This window comes from Caretta caretta, chromosome 6, assembly GCF_965140235.1.
Source record: "Caretta caretta isolate rCarCar2 chromosome 6, rCarCar1.hap1, whole genome shotgun sequence".
NCBI classification, from domain to species: domain Eukaryota; kingdom Metazoa; phylum Chordata; order Testudines; family Cheloniidae; genus Caretta; species Caretta caretta.
The window spans coordinates 84414048-84434079 of NC_134211.1; the positions used below are offsets into that span (position 1 = coordinate 84414048).

The following is a 20032-nucleotide window of genomic DNA, read 5'->3' on the forward strand; positions in this document are numbered from 1 at the left end:
GTTTCCCTTCAGCGCTCTGAGCGGCGATGTAACTCTGCCAGTGTAGACATACCCTAAGGATCCAAAGTCAGTAAGAGTCACAGCCCAAAATTTTGGTCAGGGAAATGTGACCCTTCTCTGTCATTCCTGCCACTCCTTCATGTCCAAATCTTTGGTTTTGTGGTTGTTTTTTGTTTGTTTTTTTGAGGCAGAGCCACTTGTGTTTAACTAAGAAGGGGTGAATTGCAACATTGTCTCTTTGACTGCCTCCCCTGCTTTCTAAACTCATGCTTTTGCCACTCCTTCCTCTTTCCTACTAAAAAAACCAAACTCTTTTTAAAAATTACTTTTCTATAGAATGGTAACCAAGTCTGAAACAATGTCTAAGTGAACTAGATGGTACCAGTAGATAAACAAGCTAATAAACCTTCAGATTTAAGGGAGAAGAGTTATTGGAAGAGTATAGCTGGAAGCAGGGTCAATCCAATCCAACACTATTCCACAATTTGCTTCAGAGGATGAGTGGAGAAAATGCTGATCAAATTAACCAGATTTGCTACAAATGCCTATTTAAATTATTATAGATGATACAATGACTGCATAATTTTAGGAAAAAAATCACTGATTTCACAGTTTATTTTACAATTATCGGGATTAGTCTACAAGTTAAGGCAAACATACAAATGCATTTTCTTTTCCTTTTAAATCATAATTATAAAGATTACACAAAGTTCTCCAAAATTTCTAAGAAATGTTCATTATTTGGAAAAAATCATATTAAGATGCTTGATACCAGGACATGGAAAAACTAAGACAATGCACACAATGCTTTATAACAACAATATTCAAACATCTAATGGCAATATTTAATCCATTTGAACAATGCATTCAAACGGGCAACTTCAGAAATTACTTACAAAGGTAAATAAGATTGGCAGCCATACCATAATACTATTCATAACATGAACATAATTATATTGGCTACTTTCACAAAGAAACAGGACATTTGATTTCTCAACAATGAAAGCATACAATGATTAAATAAACGTGTGTGTGAATACATGTGCATAAATGAGTATGCTGTTGCTTCATATAGTCTTCACTTTTTCAGACAAGAGGAGATTATTTAGGCATACTTTGCCAACTGATTTCTCCGGTGAGATGCAAATCCCTATTAAAAGTCATGAAAACAAAATCCAGAAGAAGGCAGCCCTTGTTAGTGGATGGACAGTGTGGTTTATGTGTCTCCATTTAACACTGCCAGGCAGCTCTGCAGCAGCTGCAAGTTACCCTGTAGAAATAAAGAAAATGATGACCACGTTTCCCTATTTTCTGAGATATAAAATATTTTTAAATGAAGATGAAATTCATTACTTATTAAGCAGCATGGGTAACTATAAAACATTTGTAAAATATTTTTGTTTAAGCAATTTTGATCTCTTCGAAAGATCTGTTGAACATAGGAAGCCAATCTCAAGGAACTGCTCAACAGAAATTGAAATCTAGTACACTTTCTGAATTTGGTTAGTTTAAATAACTTCTCCACTACATCTCATATCCTTCCCACACATATCGCAACAAAAGCCTATTTGTGATGCAAAGCACAACAAATTTACTACAGAGGTCTGTCATCGTCCTTTCTTTTAGAGTTAAATTCTCAGTTATAAAAGGATGACTGAGATTTCTGTTAAAGATATTCTTTCAGGTACTCCTCACTCAGAAAAGATAGTAATACTACTATTGTCAGATTATTTCCATAACAGAATTATTCATATTATTCAATACATTGTATATCAGGAAAAATAAATTAGACAGGAATTTCTTTGATATATTTATCTTGGAGCAATGAAGGAAAAACAGAATCAATTAAATGCCCTAAACCAATGATTGAAAGCAGAGGTGGGCAAACTACGGCCCATGGGCCACATCCAACCCGCGGGACCATCCTTCCTGGCCCCTGAGCTCCCCGCTGGGGAGGCTAGCCCCCAGCCCCTCCCCTGCTGTTCCCCCTCCCTCGCAGCCACCCCACTGTGCGAGCAGCACTCTGAGCGGTGGGGCTGCACACTCATACAGGGCAGCATCTGGCTCTGGCTGGGCGGCTCCAAACATGCTGCTCTGAGCGGCATGATAAGGGGGCCGGGGGGTTGGATATGGGGCAGGGGACAAGGATCTGGGGGGGGGGGGGAGATTCTGAGGGGGGCAGTCAGGGGGCAGGAAGTGTGAGGGGGCGGGGACCAGGCTGTTTGGGGAGGCACAGCCTTCCCTACCCAGCCCTCCATACAGTTTCACAACCCGATGTGGCCCTCGGGCCAAAAAAAGTTTGCCCACCCCTGATTTAAAGGGTGGTCCTATCCTAAAAATTACGAAAAGTGGCACCTTATTCCTCAGACATGTTCCATGTGTGTTATCACTTTGCTGATGGTAGTGACAAAATAAAAAACTAACTTGTTATCACTGCAGAGACAGCAGCTCTAGGAGAGTGGTTATCAGAATTGTTAATCAAGTTTCAACTGCAAGGCCAAATCTATCCCTAGTTGTACAGATCTAAATAAAAACAATTTGGCGTTCAAAATCATTACTACTGATGTACAAAGCAACAAACAACTTGACCTTCAGATCCCAGACTGAGTTTACAGGGCTTGCAGTTAGAAAAAATATATTTACTTACAAATTAATCAAGTATGGTCTGGAAATCAGTGAGCTAACTATAGCACCCAACAATGCCATTATTAGAAAACCAGTTTCTTTAAATTCTAAAAAGTAAGTTAAAGCACACTGTGCTGGCTACCATCCGTTTTATACATCCCATTGCTATCAATTTTAATTATCTGGCTCTGTTCTACAGTTACAAATTATACTGAGTTTGTACTCCAATCTGAAGCTGAAGAGTATGGGCAAGAAACAGGAATTGCTAAGAATGAACATCCTAATATTCCATCTAGTCCAATAAAAGATGGACAGACAAAACCCTCATAATGCACAATTATACCATGGAAGATGCTTCTTGATCCCAGTTAGTAATGAACATACACCCAATCAAGCATGTGGACTGATGAATTTTACAGTTTTAAACTCTGTTCTTATTCAAATCCAGATCTTTCTTGGTAACTATTTGCTTCTGTAACCTGTAGCAGTGAGTTTATGTATGATCTTAATTTCAAAGTTGATTTTTAATATAAGGAAGCTTTTGATATGTAAAAAATAAAAAAAAGAAAGAAAAAGAAAAAAGAAAAATCTTCTGCTTCTGTTTAACTCTGGGGTGGGCAAACTTTTTGGCCCAAGGGCCACACCGGGGCTGCAAAACTATATGGAGGACCAGGTAGGGAAGGCTGTGCCTCCCCAAACAGCCTGGCCCCTGTCCCCATCTGCCCCTTGACTGCTCCCGTCAGAATCCCCGACCCATACGACCTCCCCTGCTCCTTGTCCCCTGACCGCCCCCTCCCAGGACCCCCGCCCATAACCACCCGCCCCGGGACCCCACCCCCTATCCAACCCCCCCTTTTCCCCTGTTCCCTGACTGCCCTCCTCCAGAACCCCAAACCCATCCAACCCCCCCTGCTCCCTGTCTGCCCCAACCCCTATCCACACCTCTGCTCCCTGACAGGCCCCCCGGGACTCCCACGCCAAATCAGCTCCCCCCGCCCAGAACCTCCAACCCATCCAACCTCTCCCTGTCCCCTGACTGCCCCCCGGAACTCCCCACTCCCTTACCATGCCGGAGCCAGCCACACCGCCACACTGCCCGGCGGGAGCAACAGGCCAGAGCGCTGGCAGCGCAGTGAGCTGAGGCAGCAGGGGAGGGGCCGGGGACTAGCCTCCCCGGCCAGGAGCTCAGGGGCCTGGCAGGACGGTCCCATGGGCCGGATGTGACCTGCGGGCTGTAGTTTGCCCACCTCTGGTTTAACCTATACAATGACTAAGATTCTTGCATCTCCTCCTAATCCTTCTCTTCTCCAAATTAAGCAGTTCAATTAAGCATAAAAGACTTCATATAAAAAAAATCATCATCTCTCAGCCATCCCCCACTGTTGATTTTGTTTCCTTTGCCCTTCTTTGGAGAAATGGGACAATCATGTCAGTTAAAACTCCAAACACCAATTTTGTCTGATCCTTTACCCCATCCATCCTCCACTCACGGGCAGCAGTCACCAGTACTCCACAAGAGAAACTAAGTTTTTCCTGTTGTATATACGAATTACACCAACACAGTGTTTTCTTATATCCACCCTTCCAACCCATGTAAGATGCAGGGGGATTCACCCATGTTGCTAGGTCATAGGGACCCAGGAGTCTAAGGCCCACGTTGGTAGTCTGATCATGGCAAAGGTTGATCTTTGCCCAGTGCTGGAAAGGTGAATGAGGTAGAGTGGAGCCTATAGTATGCTGGCAGAATAGGCAAAATGTGTGTGTACTGTATATGGATGGTAATACATGAGAAATTGTGGTCTCTGGCCTGTAACAGAAGGATCTAGTTGCCAGCCTGGTATATGTAAAACATGTAAAAATAGCGGATTTTGGATTCCAGACATTCTACTGAATAATTTACAGGCAAACTCGCATCAACATGGGGAAACTATGTAGGAAACCCATTAGCATTAATGTTCATTAAATCCATGCATAAGTGGGAAAACAGATTCATTCAAGTTTAAGGAAATCCCAACATTGCCATATTAGAATGCAGAAGTCGCTTCTGACAAGTGGTACACCACTTAACTTTTCTGATCTGTGGTGGTGGGCATTTTTTTCCCCTTTAAGAAAAGAACAAGTTTCATATACTAAGAATAGAACTAGTTTCATATACTAAATCTTTCAGATACTGGGTGGCAGATGAGGAACACATCCCTCATAACCCCTACGTTTGGAGAAGACAACAAAAACTTGTATTAACGTAAGGCATACATGTCAAAACTGGGTTTTGTCCCACCTTACATACACATTTGAGAATCTAAAATTAATTGCGAGATCAGGATTCTGTAATGAGTTGTTGCTTGAACTATGTTAGCTGCACTCAAGTTGCACTGTTTATCCTCACCAATTCCAGAGTATGACCACCACTCTGTTTATGAACTGTAGTTCAAGTTCAACATTACAGAACTAAGATGGTTTTAAAGTGGTAACGAGGCTTACATGTGACTTTCACATGAGACAGCCAAACATTAAATACAGACTTCCACACTTACAGCTCAAGAGCTTCTATATGCATAATATATTGAATTTGTGAACCGAGTGAGCTGCAAACAGAGGAGAGGCAAACAGAGGGAGTTCGCCTAAAAACCAAGCTATGGTGAGTGCTGTATTGGGGGGCTCTGTTGTGAGCTGGCAGGGTGAATATCTGAGTGTCTGTCTGCTGTGACCATTTGTCTGACTGGTGCTAGTTGCAGGGACTGTTTGACAGTGTGTGTGTTTGTTTAAAAAGTGTAACTGTCTGACAATGTGGGTTGTTTGTTTGAACAGTGTGAATTGGGAGTGCTTTGTTCCAGATGGACCATGAGTGGTTGATTGGAGGGAAGGCTTTGAGCCTGGGCAACTGCTTTGAGCCAGCAGCCTTATAAAAAAGCAACCAGCTGCCAACCGAAGGGAAGCAAACAGAGGGAGTTTGCCTGGAGGGAGTTCCCACAGAATTTTTTGCCTTTCAGCAGTAAATACAACATCTGAAGAGGCTCTCAGAAGGAAGACAATATGGATAGTGAGCAATCAGCTGTTATGACCTGCATGTGCCATGTTTGTCTCTCCCCCAGAGGAGAGAAGGGACTTCGTCTGTAGACTGTACGAAGCGCAAACTGGTCTCCATATTGGAAGAGGAGGTTAAAGGACTAGAGACCCAAGTATCAACCCTGAGTTACATCAGAGAAAACGAAGACTTTCTGGATAGAAGTCAGTGTTTGGTACTGCAAGCACAGCATGTTGAAGAATTGGAGAGGGCAGTGCAGAATGGGAAAGAAAATTGGCAGCATGTGACCTCCAGAAGAAGAAAGAGGAGAACCCATGTACCCCCAATGCAGAAAGAGGTAAGAAACCATTTACAGGCTCTCTGCACAGGTACTACAGTGGAGAATGGTTTAGAAGAGTCATCTGAGGGGAGGGATCAGAAGACCATCAACCAGAAGGCATGGAATGCATTATCTTAGGGATGGAGGTTCTATGACCACCACTCCAAAGGGGACAAGATGGGTGGTGGTGGTTGGGGACTTCCTCCTAAGAGGGACAGTGTCATCCATCTGCCATCCAGACCAGGAAACTCAAGAAGGGTGCTGCTTGCCTGGAGCTAGAATTCAGGATGTGACGGAGTGTCTGCATCCAGTTTTGGGCCCCCCACTACAGAAAGGATGTGGATAAATTGGGAAGAATCCAGCGGAGGGCAACAAAAATGATTAGGGGGCTGGGGCACATGACTTATGAGGAGAGGCTGAGGGAAATGGGCTTATTTAGTCTGCAGAAGAGAAGAGTAAGGGGGGTTTTGATAGCAGCCTTCAACTACCTGAAGCGGCGTTCCAAAAAGGATGGAGCTAGGCTGTTCCAAGTGATAGCAGATGACAGAACAAGGAGCAATGGTCTCAAGTTGCAGTAGAGGAGGTCTAGATTGGATATTAGAAAAAACTATTTCACTAGGAGGGTGATAAAGCCCTGGAATGGGTTACCTAGCGAGGTGGTGGAATTTCCATCCTTAGAGGTTTTTAAGGTCAGGCTTGACAAAGCCCTGGCTGGGATGATTTAGTTGGGGTTGATCCTGCTTTGAACAGGGCGTTGGACTAGATGACCTCCTGAGGTCTCTTCCAACCCTAATCTTCTATTAATTTACTTTCTAGCAGTCACAAGCTACACAAACCTGCATAGTTTAGAACTGTCTGGAGGTTTTCACTTGTCTAAAAAGGTAGCACAGAAACAGCTTTACCCTCTACTGGCAAAGGAGGGTAACATTTAAAATTTAGTTTTCCTTTTAGTTTTCCCTTAGATCACATCTAAAAATGTATATGGAATTTACATAATCCCCCTTCCAAAAATTCAGTTCCAGAGAGGGGGCACAAGGCCTCAGTCACTCCCCATCTCACCAATTCTGAGAAAGATGATAAGACTTTGAGGTACAGTAGATGTTATTTACAAATTTACAGAACTTTTCATGAAAATAAGTTCTTATTCATAATTCCAGCATTTGGGAGGAAGGTTTAAACAAACAGCTTCTGGTGTTCAGTCAAATAGTAAGGAGATTGAAAGCCTGCCTCATAATTTTCATAATTGCCAGAGTGACATACCCTTAAAGTTTTACTGGTCCCACTAATGACTTTATCAAAATAAGCCTCAGTATCAAAGCCTCCTACCTAATTCCTGAAGGGTCATTACTGGGGTTTGTTCTCTCCCCCACACCATTTTAACAGTTCCTTAAAATGAAAATCCACCAGAGCCAAAAAAAGGATCTCTTATTAAAAAAAAAAAAAAGTTATTTGGAGGTCTGAAGCAGGTTTTTACCATCATTCCATTTTGCCAGTGACTGAATGACGTATGCCTATTATGACCATTCCAGAGATAGAAGGTGGTCAATAGAAGCTTAAAGGTAAATAATATAACTACACTACAATATCTTGCTACAGCTTTAGTTTCTCTTTCATATTGTGTCACATTGTTAAAACAAAATTAGATTATACAAGGGCATCATGAGTTGTTATAATTTCCTGAGATCTAAAAGGAATGCAAAGTACACTAGCATTTTGTGCCACCAGACAGACCAACAAGCACTAACAGGCTTAATAAAAGAATTGAATTAACTAAATTAATCTAAGAATTTGTTTTATTTCACAACCAAGATCAAGTTGAACAGAATTTTCTATTATACATTCCCTTGCTCCATTAATGACGCTGCCTGCAGATCACATCTCTAATGTACAGGTATTATGAGCTTTGCAATATTTGAAAAAGCAGGACTTGGATACTATCATAGAATCATAGAATATCAGGGTTGGAAGGGACCTCAAGAGGTCATCTAGTCCAACCCCCTGCTCAAAGCAGGACCAATCCCCAATTAAATCATCCCAGCCAGGGCTTTGTCAAGCCTGACCTTAAACATATCTAAGGAAGAAGATTCCACCACCTCCCTAGGTAACGCATTCCAGTGTTTCACCACCCTCCTAGTGAAAAAGTTTTTCCTAATATCCAACCTAAACCTCCCCCACTGCAACTTGAGACCATTACTCCTTGTCCTGTCCTCTTCCACCACTGAGAACAGTCTAGAACCATCCTCTCTGGAACCACCTCTCAGGTAGTTGAAAGCAGCTATCAAATCCCCCCTCAGTCTTCTCTTCTGTAGACTAAACATCCCCAGTTCCCTCAGCCTCTCCTCGTAAGTCATGTGTTCTGGTCCCCTAATCATTTTTGTTGCCCTCCGCTGGACTCTTTCCAATTTTTCCACATCCTTCTTGTAGTGTGGGGCCCAAAACTGGACACAGTACTCCAGATGAGGCCTCACCAATGTCGAATAGAGGAGAACGATCACGTCCCTCGATCTGCTGGCAATGCCCCTACTTATACATCCCAAAATGCCATTGGCCTTCTTGGCAACAAGGGCACACTGTTGACTCATATCCAGCTTCTCGTCCACTGTAACCCCTAGGTCCTTTTCTGCAGAACTGCTGCCGAGCCATTCGGTCCCTAGTCTGTAGCGGTGCATGGGATTCTTCTGTCCTAAGTGCAGGACTCTGCACCTGTCCTTGTTGAACCTCATCAGATTTCTTTTGGCCCAATCCTCCAATTTGTCTAGGTCCCTCTGTATCCTATCCCTACCCTCCAGCGTATCTATCTCTCCTCCCAGTTTCGTGTCATCTGCAAACTTGCTGAGGGTGCAATCCACACCATCCTCCAGATCATTTATGAAGATATTGAACAAAACCGGCCCCAGGACCGACCCTTGGGGCACTCCACTTGATACCGGCTGCCAACTAGACATGGAGCCATTGATCACTACCCAAAGAGCCCGACAATCTAGCCAGCTTTCTATCCACCTTACAGTCCATATTTCTTTAACTTGCTGGCAAGAATACTGTGGGAAACAGTGTCAAAAGCTTTGCTAAAGTCGAGGAACAACACGTCCACCGCTTTCCCTTCATCCACAGAACCAGTTATCTTGTCATAGAAGGCAATTAGATTAGTCAGGTATGACTTGCCCTTGGTGAATCCATGCTGACTGTTCCTGATCACTTTCCTCTCATGTAAGTGCTTCAGGATTGATTCTTTGAGGACCTGCTCCATGATTTTTCCAGGGACTGAGGTGAGGCTGACTGGCCTGTAGTTCCCAGGATCATCCTCCTTCCCTTTTTTAAAGAGGGGCACTACATTAGCCTTTTTCCAGTAGTCCGGGACTTCCCCCGATCGCCATGAGTTTTCAAAGATAATGGCCAATGGCTCTGCAATCACATCCGCCAACTACTTTAGCACTCTCGGATGCAACTCATTCAGCCCCATGGACTTGTGCACATCCAGCTTTTCTAAATAGTCCCGAACCACTTCTTTCTCCACAGAGGGCTGGTCACCTCCTCCCCATGCTGTGCTGCCCAGTGCAGTAGTCTGGGAGCTGACCTTGTTCGTGAAGACAGAGGGAAAAAAAGCATTGAGTACATTAGCTTTTTCCACATCCTCTGTCACTAGGTTGCCTCCCTCATTCAGTAAGGGGCCCATATTTTCCTTGACTTTCTTCTTGTTATTAATATACCTGAAGAAACCCTTCTTGTTACTCTTAACGTCTCTTGCTAGCTGCAACTCCAGGTGTGATTTGGCCTTCCTGATTTCACTCCTGCATGCCCGAGCAATATTTTTATACTCATCCCTGGTCATTTGTCCAATCTTCCACTTCTTGGAAGCTTCTTTTTTGTATTTAAGATCAGCAAGGATTTCACTGTTAAGCCAAGCTTGTCGCCTGCCATATTTACTATTCTTTCTACACATCGGGATGGTTTGTCCCTGTAACCTCAATAACGATTCTTTAAAATACAGCCAGCTCTCCTGGACTCCTTTCCCCCTCATGTTATTCTCCCAGGGGATCTTGCCCATTGGTTCCCTGAGGGAGCCAAAGTCTGCTTTTCTGAAGTCCAGGGTCCATATTCTGCTGCTTTCCTTTCTTCCTTGTGTAAGGATCCTGAACTTGACCATCTCATGGTCAGTGCCTCCCAGGTTCCCATCCACTTTAGCTTCCCCTACTAATTCTTCCCAGTTTGTGAGCAGCAGGTCAAAGGAGACTCCAAAGGAGTAAACAGAGTGCTAGAGTTGAGAATGGAAAACTGAGACCATTAGGTCAGAGACAAAGTGAAGTCTGAATTTATCAGTTTTTTCGAAGGTCTCAATCTGTGAGTAGCATTAGCATTACTGTTCCCTGGAAAGTATGAATGGAAGTGAGGAAATCTGGGTAACTAAATCACTGGAGAGGGAAGGAATTTGCAGCATACATTAAAGCAAATAGTGCAAAAGGAAGTACTATAGACTCATGACTACATACAGATTCCAAGCAAACTGTCTATGCTTGGAAATCTAAGTTCTTATAGACTAAAATAAGAACTCAGTATTTGAACCCAGTATTTGTTTCGATGCACAGTGTCCCCGATTCCCATCTCTGGTAAATTAAAAGGTAAAATTTTACACCATTCCCAAAATACACAGCATCTTTTGGACAAAGTGAAATGAGGACATTCAGGGACCCCCTGGGTTTCTCTGTGTGACAGAGGCCCACTGGTACCAACTGGCAAAGGGCTCACTGTTCATTACAAGCAACTCCTGTCTCAGACCTGACAAACTTACCACACCACTCACTAGCACACCATTTTCACAGAGGTAGTATGTGAAGTCTCTACTGAAAGCTTGTAACCTATCGATAACCATTGTGAGATATGTGTCTGAGTAATATTTAAAGGAATAATGTAACTACATTGAAAGTTATTCCTTACCATCTTCAAGCAAAAGTTAGTCCCCAGAGAATAACATGCTCAGGGAGGGCTTATTAAAGCAGAAAGGAGCTGTCTCCCTCCCTGGCTAGCACAGTATGTACTGTATTGCTCAGTTGTCTACCTTTGCACCAACCCAAACAAGTCAACAGAAAACCATCAAAGAAACTATAATCATGAAAACCACTTGAAGTGAAAAGGCTCAACGGGACAGTGAAGGGATTGCCCTCTTTGTGAATAAAGACTGCTTCAGTTGGTCATGGTGTGGGAGGAGGGAGGACACTCCAGATTCATTCACTGAGGATGTACCTTGATAAGCAGGGTTGCTTCATGAAAGACTGTGTCCTAGCTACTTGGTCTAGCAAGCACTGTAAAAGACTGAACTTTGAGAATCTACTTTATTAGATAGGAAAGGTAACTATTAATAAGTTTAGGCCCTCATTTGCATTTTATGATTTTGTTTCATATGTATCCACTTATTTCCATCACTCACACTTGTTCCTATTTGAATCTCTATTCTTTCTTAAGTTTCCTTTTGTTTTACTGTAATTGAACTCAAGTGCTGTGTGTCATACAGGAGTGGTGGCCTAACGTGACACTGGTAAACTGGAGGACACTGTTCCTTTGGGAACAGAGGATCTGGGATTTCTGCGGGTATCTGGTGGTCAGAGGCTAGATACCACAAGGAGACACTCTGAAGGGACTTGGGAGCTGAGGTGTATCTATTGTCAACATGCAGACCTGGTATAGCTCAGCGGAGAGTGCCTGAGTGGCTGACAGGCTGGCTGTGTGAGGGAGCTAACACCCAGCTGGCAGAAGAAAAACTCCCTTGCACTAGAGACAGAGGGTAACAAGGTGACTCTCAGTCCTGGGTGCCCCAAGAAGCATCACACTCAAACCAATATAAAACACAACCTTTTTTAAAAGGCTCAATGTGAAAGCCATCTGATCCATAAGAATTAAGTGAAGGGTCCCACATATTCTAGTGCTTCTAGTACATAAATATATATTTTGAGTTTAGTTTAAGATAGATGATAAAAGGAAAAAGTAATGCAAAAAGATTACTTGAAAATTACATTAAAAAAAGCCATTTCTTCTCACAGCATTAAAAACGCATCCAAACTAAACTGTTTTACATCAAACTGAAATGTCCAAACCAATTTAAACAAAAGTTGCATGGATGTACATTTTTATAGATCCATACACACTCTTGAATTTCAAGTGTCTATGCCTAATTTCAGCCTAAAATATTCAAAATAGATCCTCTCAGAAATAAGGTTTTAGTGAGAACAGTGGCAAGTGCAGACAACGGTAACAGTTAAATAATGTGAATTCTGAAGGAACAGATGGTTCAGGATAGCTTTTCCGGAAAATCCCTTGGTATAAGATGTTATAGCCACAGTCTGCAGCTTTGTCAAAAGTAGTAAGCTATTATCTCCACAAAGACCAAAAAAAAAGTTGCTCAAATGCATTTAAATGACTTTTAAGGACAGTGCACTTAGGTTCTTTTGGGGAAAAATAATTCACCTCCTTAAAACCATTTAGCATGTTCAGTAAATTATCTGCAATCTGAAGTTTCTTAGTCAACATCCTATGCTAGTGAACTAAAAGAAACCAAGGCTCAGAGGTATATTCAAGAATCTATACACAGATCTGGCCTCAATATCTTGCTCAGTGACAGACTTCCTCTATGAGCTTCAGGCATAGTTTCATACCTCATTGGCGGGGGGGTTGCAAGGATAAAATCCACTAATATCCGAGAAGGAAACTCGGATATTATGCTAATGAGAGTCATACAGGTACCTAGACAGATACCGTAGGCAGCAATACTATAGTCAATGCATGAGATATTTTCTATGGGATAGAGATGTTCAAAAAGCACCGAAGGCACTTAGGACCACAAGTACCATTGAAAGTCTATGCATGCACCCCTATTCTCCATAGTTCACAACTTTATAAAAGTTAGCCTTTCAGCTGAAGCTGCTCACACTTCATATCAGCTCTGACTGAACTTTTTGGAGGTGGACAGTATATTACATAGCTCAGAAATGACCAAACTGATCTTATCCAAGTATACAACATGGAAAAACGGATTTAAATACAAACCAAAATAGGTTTTGATTACCTTAGCATGCTTCAGTTCCAATTCTGCAAGTTCCACTAGATTCTTTCGGAATGCAGCAACTCTTCTTGTTTTAAAGTCTACAAGTTCTGTAAAGTATAATTTGTGATTCCATTAAAAATAGTGTCAGTGCATTCAAGCATTAAGACGCTTGCCCCTCGGGATGGGGGCGAGGGGGGAAAAAAATCACAAGTTTAAGACTAAGGACTATAATTTGGGCTCAGAGCTATTGCAGCATTGTTAGGGTATGTCTATATTGCAATTAAAAACCTGCAGCTAGTCTGTGCCAGCGGGCTCAGGCTCAGAGTGTTCGGACTAAGGGGCTATTTAATTATGGTGTAGACATTCAGGCTCAGGCTGGACCCTGAGCTCTCAAACCCTATGAAGTGGGAGGTTGCAGCCCGAGCCCAACATCTATTCTGCAATTAAACAGTCCCTTAGCCAAAGCCCCTTGATCCTGATTCATCTGTCATGGACCTGTTATGCATGTCTAACTGCAGTGCAGACATAAGCTTAGAGAAGGAGCTATTTAAAGTGTGATTGTGATGGCTTCTCTTAACCATAATTTTCATATATGTAAAGCTCTTTTGGAGTCATATAGCAGTGTGTCCCCCTTTTAAAAAAAATTAGAATATTAAATTTTAATTAGGGCTGTTGATTAATTGCAGTTAACTCACGCGATTAATTTTTTTGAGTTAATCTCAATTAATCGCAGTTTTAATCGAACTGTTAAACAGAATACCAATTGAAATTTATTAAATATTTTGGATGTTTTTCTACATTTTCAAATATATTGATTTCTATTACAACACAGAATACAAAGTGCACAGTACTCACTTTATATAATTTTTATTACAAATATTTTACTGTAAAAATGGTAAACAAAAGAAATAGTATTTTTCAATTCACCTCCTACAAGTACTGAAGTGCAATCTCTCTATCATGAAAGCGCAACTTACAAATGTAGATTTTTTGTTACATACCTACACAAAAACAAAACAATGTAAAACGTTAGTGCCTGTAAGTCCACTCAGTCCTACTTCTTGTTCAGCCAATCGCTAAGACAAACAAGTTTGTTTACATTTACGGGAAATAATTCTGCCAGCTTCTTATTTACAATGTTACCTGAAAGTGAGAACAGGCGTTCGCATGGCACTTTTGTAGCCAGCATTGCAAGGTAGTTATGTGTTAGATATGCTAAACATTTGTATACCCCTTCATGCTTTGGCCAGCATTCCAGAGGATATGCTTCCATGGTGATGACACACATTAAAAAAATAATGTGTTAATTAAATTTGTGACTGAATTCCTTGGGGCAGAACTGGATGCCTCCTGCTCTGTTTTACTGCATTCTGCCATATATTTCATGTTATAGCTGTCTCGGATGAGGACCCAGCATGTTGTTCGTTTTAAGAACATTTTTTCACTGCAGATTTGACAAAATGCAAAGAAAGTACCAATATGAGATTTCTAAATATAGCAACAGCACCTAGACCCAAGATTTAAGAATGTGAAGTGCCTTCCAAAATCCAATCAGGACAGGGTGTGGAGCATGCTTTCAGACATCTTAAAAGAGCAACACTCCAATGCAGAACCCAAGCCACCAAAAAAGAAAATCAACCTTCTGCTGGTGGCATCTGACTCATATGTTGAAAATGAACAGGCACTGGATCGTTATTGAGCAGAACCCATCATCAGCATGGACGCATGTCGTCTGGAATGGTGGTTGAAGCATTAAGGGGCATACAAATGTTTAGCATATCTGGCACGTAAATACCTTGCAATGCTGGCTACAACAGTGCCATGCGAACGCCTGTTCTGACTTTCAGGTCACACTGTAAACCAGAAGCGGTCAGCATTATTTCCTGCAAATGTAAACAAAACTTGTTTGTCTGAGCGATTGGCTGAACAAGGAGGACTGAGTGGACTTGTAGGCTCTAAAGTTTTACATGGTTTTATTTTTGAATGCAGGTATTTTTTGTACATAATTCTACATCTGTACGTTCAACTTTCATGATAAAGAGATTGCACTACAGTACTTGTATTAATTGAAAAATACTATATTTTATTTTTACAGTGCAAATATTTATAATAAAAATAAATATAAAGTGAGCACCATACACTTTGTATTCTGTACTGTAATTGAAATCAATACATTTGAAACACTGGAAAACATCCAAAAATATTTATAAGTAGTATTCTATTTTTTGTTTAACAGTGCGATTAATCGTGATTCATTTTTTTAATTCATTTTTTTTAAAGATTAAATTAATTCTTCTCTTTTCCCTTCATCACTATGCTTGCCCCAGAAACTTGCCTTTACTCATGAGCGAAAGCAGGCATGTGAAGGGCTCTGCAGAGAACAGTGAGGCAAAATTAATTTGAAGAACAGATCAGCAGGTAGCTTAAAGACAGAGTGCTTGTTGAAACACTTCAGGGGCTAACAGGATCTTTCTCCAAAGAGCCACCAACTTTGGCAGATTTATAAAGCCAAAAGAATTTTAGTGACAGATGTGGATGGGGAAGCGAGGTAGGCTCCAGGGGCTAATTTAGGAGAGGGGATGCTGACTGGGTCAGAAGACCACTTCCCTAGGCCAACGTTAACCCAAAGGGGGAAAAGACTTGCAGAAAGGAGGCAGCACACTGAACAGTCTCTTCTCCAAAGGAGGAGCACCTTTCACCCACCAAAGCTGCTTAATTTCGGACAAATCCCCAGTACTAGCATCCCCAGCAAAACACTCCCCTCACTGGCTCCTCTGTTTCTGACTTACAACCACCTGCAATGAGATGTGGCAGTCAATGGAAATCAGCACTGAAGTGGCTAGGTAGAGTTGTGTAAGGCCATTTCAACAGAGCTTGACAAAATTGTATTTGTCTTCACTATCTGCAGTCAGTTACACTTTTGTGCATGTCAAAACAAGTGACGACTTAGTTACTTGTATCTTGATTAGAGAAAATTCAGCCATTTAAGCATCATATTGGTACCAGAAAGACCATTAGTCTTTAATATAGAAGGAAAATACTGTGAAATGTCCTCAGATAAGTCACAAATAAATACAGATTAAAAGCAGAGAAAATTCAGAGCAGTAAACATATTCTAAAGGTCTGAAAAATTGAGGCTATTCAAGAAAACAGATTTTTTTAAAAGTGCAAATATAACGTGTGATCAAAGATTGCTCAAATACCTTGTTTTGCTGATTCAGATATTTTTTCAAATTTCTGACAACATACTTGCTGAGTGGTCTCAGCTTGCAGCACATCTTTATTTTTTGCTCTTGCTTTATCCAATGCCTTATTAGCATTTTCATAATCCACTAGTGACCTAGATCTTCTGTATAGGAGATCCTGCAAAAACAAAGTATAAGGATGTCTAAAATCTACAATTACCTACTGTTGGATATCTTCAATTTTAGCCCTCAGATCAGAGCGTAACTACCTTATTTGTCTCAAGATTTTCATTTTATTCCTGCTTGTAAGATTATTCTAATTTTAGTTATGTGAATATAGCAAAACAGATCCTCCCACCCCAGCAACATAAAGGGGCATAGAAATTCCCATATTGGATCAAACAAGTGGTGTCATCTAGTCCAATATTCTGTCTGACAGTGGCCAACACTAAAAGCTTCAGAGGATGTTGCAAGAAACTCAGGAGAAGGCAGGTATGGGGAATTCCATATCCTCCCAGCAGATTAGAATCAAGCTATTGTTTAGATTATGAATCCGAAATACCTGCATAGCATGAGAAACAATACTAGCCTTCTGTATTAAAAAAATGTAAACAGCATTCATCATCACCACCACCGTTTTCTGAATGTGGACAACTTTGTAAATTCCTTCTAACAGCATGAAGAAGCAAAAAACAGTCTCTTCCCACACCAAGCAAACAGTTTTGGAACCAACTTTGCCTATAATAAAGTTTTATTTAAATTATTTGTTTTAGTTTCAGTGATTTTAGAGTATATGAAACAGTTGTCAAACTATATGACTACTTTTCAATTAAGCACAGTCATTAGAATAATCTGCGAATTATAAGTAGTTTACAGAATTTTTCAAAGTTACTCCTTCATTGCTTCTAAATCCACAAATGATATTTAGCCTTGCAGATGGGAACAAACAAAATGTTGTTGTTACCATTTTCTTAAGAGTGAAGATCCAATACTGGAGGAGTGGGACAAAAATTAACAGGCTGGAGATTTTTGTCCTTTTCCTAATCCACTAAATTAGCATAATTTATATTTACTTAGGTGATCCCTAAATACTCTTTCAAGAAGTGCACTACCTCATTGAACATAAAGCACAAATTCACCTTAGCAGCTTGTGATTCCCTTAAGTAATATTTCAGAAGGTCAGAAAGCTTAAGGTCTTCATCTGCAGACACCCGCGCCTCTATTTTCTGGAGGGGGGGGGGGGACGGGGGGGGAGAGAAAAAAAAAAGTGATATGCCTTTCTCAAAACATCTGGACTCCAATTTTTCATTTGTTTGATGTAAGTACAGGTGCAGATACGTGCAAAGCAACAGTGCATGATGCACACAGATATTACCACTTTCAAAAAATTAAACAATCAATTAAATTAATTAAATTAATCAATTAATTAAACATCATGCGCTAGTTATGCCTGTTTATAGGAATGCACAAGGTATGCCTGTTTGTCTTATAGGAAGCCAGTTTTTAACAAGGACATTGTTCCCACTTTCAGTGGAATATACTGTATACTGAAAAAGACAGAGAAGTTCAAACAGCCTCAGAGGAAAATACACATTCTCATCATATGAGATTAACAGAACATAAAAATTCTGTCTTAACTCCATATCAGCTATTCAAGTGCAGATACTCTTCAAAGAGACCAATTCCACTGTATGAACTGTCTGAAAAGGTCAACCAGTTCTGTACAGTTGCTGGCACCCACCTTCATCTCCAACATCTATAGTGTTAAAATGTTATTCCAGTAACACATCCAGCTTTAACCAAATCAGTAGCTGTGTTCAAAAGGTGCACTCATGAAGTTGAATCTCAGTGATGAGAAGGCAAACTGATTCAACAGTGCACTGTCTTTGAATAAAATATATACCCAATACAGTATTGCTGCACCCGTATGTAGTTAACAGAGCAGGGTAAATCATTTATCTGAAGAAGCATTCCTGATTCAGAAAGTCTTCATTATTCCATGTCTGCATAAACTAATAGGTTTTAAAATATTCATGTTTACTAGCTATTTACATAACTAATTTGCTGACCTCTCAAATGATTGTTGCTCAAGGTCCCAACTCAATATTTTTAAAATTTCCTTTTCCATTAGTGTCCTTTCCATTCCATCTACTGCATTATATTCTTATTCCTGATAGCTTTCTCGTGGGATAACTTGGAGGCAATCTTCTTGCATGCAAGTCTTTTAAAATCACTTCTGTTGCAGTAACAGACAAAAACCTTGAGCACTTCTTAACATTTTGGAGGACTAGCTCCCCTTACTTGGTAAAATTAATGTCAGGCTACAAGGTAGATAAACTACATCCTTTGAAGAGCTCTGTGTAAGCATGAAAGCTTGTCCCTTTCACCAACAGGTGGTCCAATAAATATACCTCGCCCACCTTGACTCCCTTTTACCCTTTCACACAGTCTACAGAGTCATTTTGAATGTGGTTTTATTTAAAAAGCAGTTTGAAAATCCTAACACACTATCTTCCTCCTCACCTCTGCCCAATGCTCAATACTTACCATAAAAAACTCACAAGCTGATCAAAAGACCACTGACCCCAAGATACTAATTGTCAATATCCTGGCACACACTGGGATATACAACTACAAACAGAAGTTTACATCTAAAAATTGATTTAATGATACATACCCTTGTTTTGTCAAATAACTCTGATACCTTCAGAAAAAACCTGGGAAGGAAACAGATACGTATTATGACTTTAATGGTTTTCCGTTCAATTTCCAGTCAATGATCTAAATAACCTGATCACAAAACTAAGATTTGGTACAAAGCAAGAAAGGCCTATTACTGCAACTGGAGTATAGTATTACCAGAACTGAGGTGAATTGACAAATCTCTGTACGTTAACTTCATATATAGCTCCTTCCTGCAATAATGCCAAGTACAACTGATATGGTTAAGCCTTCATTTTCACAAGCAAATTTAAAAGAACATTTTTTAAATTGCCTATGTTTTAGTGTGCAGAGTCCAGGAGTACAATTTAGTTCAGAATATCAAACATACTGGACAAAATTCAACATACTGGACAAAATTACCAAAAGCGTGAGTGAGCACAAATCTCCATATGGATGCATACCTCTTGTTTTCAACTCTAGGGAAAGAATGGGGATCCACAGAGGTGCACAATGATGCCACTTTTCTTGATCGCTCTGCTGTGACTATGACAAAGCATGCATATACCCAGATCTTAGACGTGCTCTTGTCATGCCTTACAATCTGCTTGCTATGCATATGGGGAGTGGTAAGGGAAGAGAAAGAAACCATTCTTTTGGATCTTATTCTCTCTTATGGACTCAATCCATTTTGACAAATGAACAGACACCAACCTGGCTAAGTAAAAATTAACATATTGCTGGGTAGCAATCTGTCCCATAATATAATCACTTTTAACAATAAAAATCTTACTTGCACATATCTGTGGAGTCCTGTGTTCCTAATGTATACAATGAAGACCCAATTCTATTACAGTCATCTGCAACACCTAGAAAGAAAAAAAGGACTTAAGACTGAATTTCATTCTACTCTTGTATGAATATTATTTCAAGAAGCACATGTTATTTTTTCAAAACTGGATGCTTTTCTAAAAGGTATGCTCTAGTTCAACCAGGAGTTATGGGCTTGATGCAGGAATTACAAGATGAAATTATGGGAAGCAGTGGCCCCAGCTCCCTAGCGCCACGCGTTGCCTCTGCTCCACCCCAAGCCCCGGTTCTGCAGCTCCTATTGGCTGGGAACTGCGGCCAATGGGAGCTGCGGGGTGGTGCCTGGCTGCCAACAGAGGCAGCATGTGGAGCAT

General features: G+C 40.8%; 1 protein-coding gene across 3 annotated transcripts in view; it reads right to left on the bottom strand.

The window, feature by feature from the left end:
* Positions 1 to 583: 583 nt before the first annotated feature.
* Positions 584 to 20032, bottom strand: part of SNX6 (sorting nexin 6) — a 54285-nt gene continuing 34836 nt past the window's right edge. For all 3 annotated transcript variants that reach the window (XM_048853955.2, XM_048853954.2, XM_048853957.2), the window contains 6 exons: positions 19642 to 19717; positions 18865 to 18904; positions 17327 to 17413; positions 16206 to 16365; positions 13024 to 13109; positions 584 to 1270 (listed from right to left, as the gene is read on the bottom strand). In XM_048853955.2, the coding sequence (XP_048709912.1) occupies positions 1217 to 1270; positions 13024 to 13109; positions 16206 to 16365; positions 17327 to 17413; positions 18865 to 18904; positions 19642 to 19717 (503 nt within the window). In that variant the 3' untranslated portion in view covers positions 584 to 1216. The remainder of the gene's footprint in view (positions 1271 to 13023; positions 13110 to 16205; positions 16366 to 17326; positions 17414 to 18864; positions 18905 to 19641; positions 19718 to 20032) is intronic.